General features: G+C 41.0%; 1 protein-coding gene across 2 annotated transcripts in view; it reads right to left on the minus strand.

Moving 5' to 3' along the window:
- Nucleotides 1-6,368, minus strand: part of lancl2 (LanC lantibiotic synthetase component C-like 2 (bacterial)) — a 170,497-nt gene that overhangs the window by 151,774 nt on the left and 12,355 nt on the right. For both annotated transcript variants that reach the window (XM_034173032.1, XM_034173042.1), the window contains exon 3: nucleotides 3,887-4,004. In XM_034173032.1, the coding sequence (XP_034028923.1) occupies nucleotides 3,887-4,004 (118 nt within the window). The remainder of the gene's footprint in view (nucleotides 1-3,886; nucleotides 4,005-6,368) is intronic.

Raw genomic sequence — 6,368 nt, forward strand, 5'->3', positions numbered from 1 at the left:
TAAGGGGGCGGGGCTTAGTGACGTAGTCAATTCTGATTGGCTGACAGGGCCATAAATCAGTTTTGATACAAAAGGTGGGTCAGTCCTCTCTCTATTGCTGCTAATCCTCTGCCTCTGCCCGTGCTACGAGCATTCTGGCAGTTAGTGTGACTCGGGGGTGTTGACTCATTTAAACTAACATATTCATCCTGCTGTAACCAGGTTTCTGTAAGGCAGAATAAATATGTTGATCAATTATTATATCATTTACTAACAGGGACTTTTTGAATTTTTATGCTTAAATAGATTTTTGCAGAATAAATATGTTGATCAATTATTATATCATTTACTAACAGGGACTTTTTGAATTTTTATGCTTAAATAGATTTTTGCTGGTTATTGGTGGTCTGGGAGCAGGCACCGTCTCTACGGGGATGGGGTAATGAGGGGATGGCAGGGGGAGAGAAGCTGCAGAGAGGTGTGTAAGACTACAACTCTGCTTCCTGGTCCCAACCCTGGATAGTCACAGTTTGGAGGATTTAAGAAAATTGGCCAGATTTCTAGAAATGAGAGCTGCTCCATCCAAAGTGGGATGGATGCCGTCTATCCTAACAAGACCAGGTTTTCCCCAGAAGCTTTGCCAATTATCTATGAAGCCCACCTCATTTTTTGGACACCACTCAGACAGCCAGCAATTCAAGGAGAACATTCGGCTAAACATGTCACTCCCGGTCCGATTGGGGAGGGGCCCAGAGAAAACTACAGAGTCCGACATTGTTTTTGCAAAGTTACACACCGATTCAATGTTAATTTTAGTGACCTCCGATTGGCGTAACCGGGTGTCATTACTGCCGACGTGAATTACAATCTTACCAAATTTACGCTTAGCCTTAGCCAGCAGTTTCAAATTTCCTTCAATGTCGCCTGCTCTGGCCCCTGGAAGACAACTGACTATGGTTGCTGGTGTCGCTAACTTCACATTTCTCAAAACCGAGTCGCCAATAACCAGAGTTTGATCCTCGGTGGGTGTGTCGTCGAGTGGGGAAAAACGGTTAGAGATGTGAACGGGTTGGCGGTGTACACAGGGCTTCTGTTTAGGACTACGCTTCCTGCTCACAGTCACCCAGTCGGCCTGCTTTCCCGGCTGCTCGGGATCTGCCAGAGGGAAACTAACGGCGGCTAAGCTACCTTGGTGCGCACCGACTACAGGGGCCTGGCTAGCTGTAGAATTTTCCACGGTGCAGAGCCGAGTCTCCAATTCGCCCAGCCTGGCCTCCAAAGCTACGAATAAGCTACACTTATTACAAGTACCATTACTGATAAAGGAGGCCGAGGAATAACTAAACATTTCACACCCAGAGCAGAAAAGTGCGGGAGAGACAGGAGAAGCCGCCATGCTAAACCGGCTAAGAGCTAGTAGCTGCGCTAAGCTAGGGGATTCCTACAAACACACAAAGTGAATAATGTGTAAATAATTTAGAGGTGATTCAGCAGAGGGAGTGCTTTAGTTAAGGCACGTGAAGATTACACTGTGAAACAAATTGTTATCTAGTTAACTAGATCAATCTAACTGCGCAGATTAAACAGCTAACAGATACAGCAAACACTGCTGTGCTCCGGAACAGGAAGTGATACAATACCGCAGTGAGAGCCAACCACCAGTAGAGGCAAGCAAGCAAGCTCTGTTCCTGTTCACAACGCAACTATATGCAAGCCCGGTGTGAAAGGGGCTTTAAAATGTACTCCAGTCAATAAAAATACGTACAAGCTGGCTAATTTTTATGTTATTTTTCAAAGTTATTAGGCTGCACTATTCCCAGTTTCTCCACTCAAACCCACAGATGCCAAAAATTCTTCCAGAGTTGTGTCCTGGCGGCTTCCCTCACTTGTCTCCTTCCAGCAAGGACTTTTAGTTTTTGAGAACTGCCTACCTGACAGATATTTACCATAAAGTACCACACCATTTGTATTTCTGAATGATTGATGTAAATGAAGTCTATTCTGTGACTTGGAAATGTTCATGTTTTCATTCCCTGACATTTCTCAAGAAAACTGGCTGGAAAAATGATTAACTAATTCTTAGATTTCTTAGAAACTGCCCTGCCCCAACCTTTTTTTCTTGGGAAATGCTGCAGGCCTTAAATGTAGGAATGGATATATTAACAAATAAAATAAAGCTGACCATGCAAAACATAAAATATATTGAAATATGTTTCATAAGGTCAGCAGTAAATAGAAGTCAAAGTAAATGTCAGGATCATTATGGGTCCACCATCACAAACATTTTTCATATCATCCAACTTTTCTGATTTGGAGTTGTAAAAACAAAACGAACAATTTAAAAATATATATAGATGGACAGTATATAGAAAAACATTATAAGTTGTATTATCTTTATTCATTCATTTTAATGGTCAAATATGTTTGTGGCTCTGTAAGGATTTTATTTGTGGAAGATGGGACAAAACTGGCTCTTTTGACAGTAAAGGTTGCAGACCCATGAACCATTCATAAAATTTTGATCATACTAGTCTGAAAAGCAATAGATATAATTGCCCCCCCCAAAAAATCTAAGATATTACAGAGCTTATACAACAAGAATAGCCAAGTGGATTAAGTAAATAAGAGTAAAGGCTGTTTGGGCTGCATAAGAAAAGCACAAGACCAGAATTACAGAAAAGCGAAGTATAAGGTGCACTTTACATTCACATGAAAGCAGAGGATCATGTAAAAAAAAAAAAGTTTATAACTTTACATACATTCAACACAAAATGAAGACGTTCTATCAAGCGCTATATTTACATGTACATGATGTGATGATTAATGCCACCATGCTGAGGCTCGCCGGCGGAGGCTCTGAGCTTCCAAACACCTGAGGCCACTACCCTGGACAAGGAGGACGAGTAACAAAATTGGTGCGACTGGTCCTGACCAGTAGGCTCAAAAAATATTCCTCTAACCGTGTGCCCGTGAGACTGTTAACTAATGAACAAACCAACACAGACAATCACATTACCTCCATCCAACCTTGTTGGTGGAGGTAAAACTCCATTTCTATAGAAGAGACACCTTCAAGCCAGACTTAAGTATACATAGGACAAACTGGAGAAAGCTCATGCATAGTGGTCAGATGAGACAAAACTAGAGCTCTTTGGCCATCGAGACATTGCTTATGCCTGAAGAAAAAAGGGAGAGGTGTATAACCCAAACAACACCATCCCCACAGTGAAAGTGAGAATTATGCTGTGGGGATGCTTCAGTGCATCTGGAACTGGGAATCTGCTCAAGGTGGAAGGAATCATGAAGAAGGAAAGATATGTGAAGATTTTGAAAGAAAACTTCAAGCGGTTAGCAGCAAAACTGGGTCGCTGCTTTGTCATCCAACACGACAACGACCTAAAACATATGTCATTCCTATTGAAGAACAACCTCCAGCAAAGTGAACGTTACCAACTGCCCTGCACAAAGCCCTGACTTGAATCTCACTGAAAATTGGTGGGGTGAACCAAGGTCAATGCCAGAGGACCATCAATTTTGGAGGCGATTGAGTGATATGCTAAAGAAGAACAGGGTGGGATTCTTCATGAGACATGTCTGAGACTTGCTGAAAACTATAACAACCAACTGTGGGCTGTTATCCACAGTGATGTGAGTGGCCCTTGGGAAAAAATTAAAAACTGTGATAATTTTTTTCACAATGTTGTGGCTGCAGCACCCAGTTGTGGATCTTTGAGATGTTCCCCCAGAAAATTTTTTAAATATTATATGCAATTTGGTGCAATTACTAAGCTAAATAAGAGACACTATTGTGTCTAATGAAAACCATAGCAACACTGTATTTGACAACATCAAAGCCTGTCACAGTGATGTGGATAATCTCAGCAGCAGTGTAGTGTTGTGAACAGACCTGTCCATCCTGTGTAAGTGGAGAAGTCATGTGGGTCTGCAGTCTTCAGACCTTCCTCCATCTGCTGGAGAAGATCTTTGATCTTATTCTGGACCCTTCTCTGGAACTCAAGGCTCACCTAAAACAAGAAACATTTACAAACCATAACAAAAGAATTTTCAACTTTCATATTCATTTTTATATTTTAAAATTCAGTGCAATGACTGACAATTTTTTCCACTGAAGTCGATCAAAGACAATATCCTGAAAACAAGAACAATCCGGGATTGTGGTGACGTCCACCGATCCAGATCACCTCCAAAATTCAGTGGAGTCTTCCATGCCCTAATATCTATCTGTGGTGTAAATTTGGTGAGAATCTGTGAAGTAGATTTTTTTTTGTTTAAGTAATCCTTCAAAGCCTATATAAAGTGAAATCTTGATCCAGAATCGGGATCCCTCCAAAATTTAATGGAGTCTTTCTTGGCCTAATATCTAGCTGTGGTCAAAATTTTGTCAAAATCTGTGCATTAGTTTTGATGTAATCCTGTCAACAGACAGATAAATAAATAAACTCCAATGATTTTATTATGTCCTTGGCAGACATATTAAGAAACAAGAGTGGAGTTTTCCCCAGAAATTGGAAATGTGAAAGCTTCAATCCAGAAACTCAATCTAATCAGGGAGGTGTTAGATAACTGCAGACCCATAAAAAAAAAAAAAAGTTGCTTGCACGCTTGAAGTGTATTCATCCGAGAAGAGACAATTCTTCACTACAACATGCTCGTCCACACACACACACACAAATTTTATGAGATCGAACCACACTGTGTATACAGTCCAGACCTCACACATGCTGGCTTTTTCCGTTTTCCCAAGCTGAAACAACACCTGAAATTACAGTTCCACTAAAGATGGCTAGGTCACACAAATATAAATTATGTTACAGCTTGCATGTAAATAGTACAAAAGATGCCTGAAGTATTTCCTGTATTTTAATGTGAATTGTTTTATTTATATATATATATATATATATATATATATATATATATATATATATATATATATATATACGAGGGCTGTCAATAAAGTAACGGTCCTTTTTATTTTTTTCAAAAACTATATGGATTTCATTCATATGTTTTTACGTCAGACATGCTTGAACCCTCGTGCGCATGCGTGAGTTTTTCCACGCCTGTCGGTGACGTCATTCGCCTGTGAGCACTCCTTGTGGGAGGAGTCGTCCAGCCCCTCGTCGAAATTCCTTTGTCTGAGAAGTTGCTGAGAGACTGGCGCGTTGTTTGATCAAAATGTTTTCTAAACCTGTGAGACACATCGAAGTGGACACGGTTCGAAAAATTAAGCTGGTTTTCAGTGAAAATTTTAACGGCTGATGAGAGATTTTGAGGTGATTCTGTCGCTTTAAGGACTTCCCACGGTGCGAGACGTCGCTCAGCGCTCTCAGCCGCTGTCGTCAGCCTGTTCAAGCTGAAAACCTCCACATTTCAGGCTCTATTGATCCAGGATGTCGTGAGAGAACAGAGAAGTTTCAGAAGAAGTCGGTTTCAGCATTTTATCCGGATATTCCACTGTTAAAGGAGATTTTTTTTAATGAAAGACGTGCGGACGGATCCGCGCGTCGGGACGCAGCCGACGCGGTGCGGCGGCACACGAAAAACACCTCCGTGTTGATAACCATTTGTAAAATCCAGGCGGCTTTTGATGGCTTTCAGTGGAGTGAGTATATGAGAAATTGTTTAACAGGCAGGACATGTTCCAACTTGTCCTTAAGGCTTTCAACAGAGGTGCAGTGGGTCTGTAATCAACTGTTTCTGCAGTGCGACTCCACTTTGAAGCCTGAATGCTTCGATTCACTGGCTCATTGGTTCTTTGATTTGCTGGTCTTCAGAAATGGCAAATCCACTTCTTAACCCCTCTCAAAGCCATTAAAATATGTTAATCGTGAGTCACTTTTGTGTGGATTAAAGTCACTAACTGAGACTCTTGTTACAGTCAAGAAACGAGACTCGTACTCCGTACCGTTGGGACAGCTCCAAAGGCTGCGCGGCTCTCTGCCGAGACAGAGTAAGGTCAAAATTAATGACTTCAAAATGAATTGCCACTTTAAATAAAATGATACCTCTTTACAAACACTGTAATACAGACAATAAACTACAATCAACTAAAACTTTTTTTCCTCCCAAAATGAAACTAACTTGATGAAACTTTTTCCTCCTGCATTGTTTATAAATTACATCCTGACGTGCAGCGCAGCAAGCTGCAAGAGCTCAGATAAGAGGTATGGAAAGACATTCATGCCAACACTGGTGGGCACAGCTAACCAAAAAGTTAGCTTCGATAACAGATAATCAGCTAACTGAAAAGTTAGCTTTTATAAAGCTAAACCGATAAGCCACCCAAAAATTACCAATAATAGATAACCAATAACTTCCAGTATTGTCTCCGGTACACACAACTACTAACAAGCTGATTGAGTTTTAAC

The sequence above is a fragment of the Thalassophryne amazonica genome, chromosome 1, assembly GCF_902500255.1.
Source record: "Thalassophryne amazonica chromosome 1, fThaAma1.1, whole genome shotgun sequence".
NCBI classification, from domain to species: Eukaryota; Metazoa; Chordata; class Actinopteri; order Batrachoidiformes; family Batrachoididae; genus Thalassophryne; species Thalassophryne amazonica.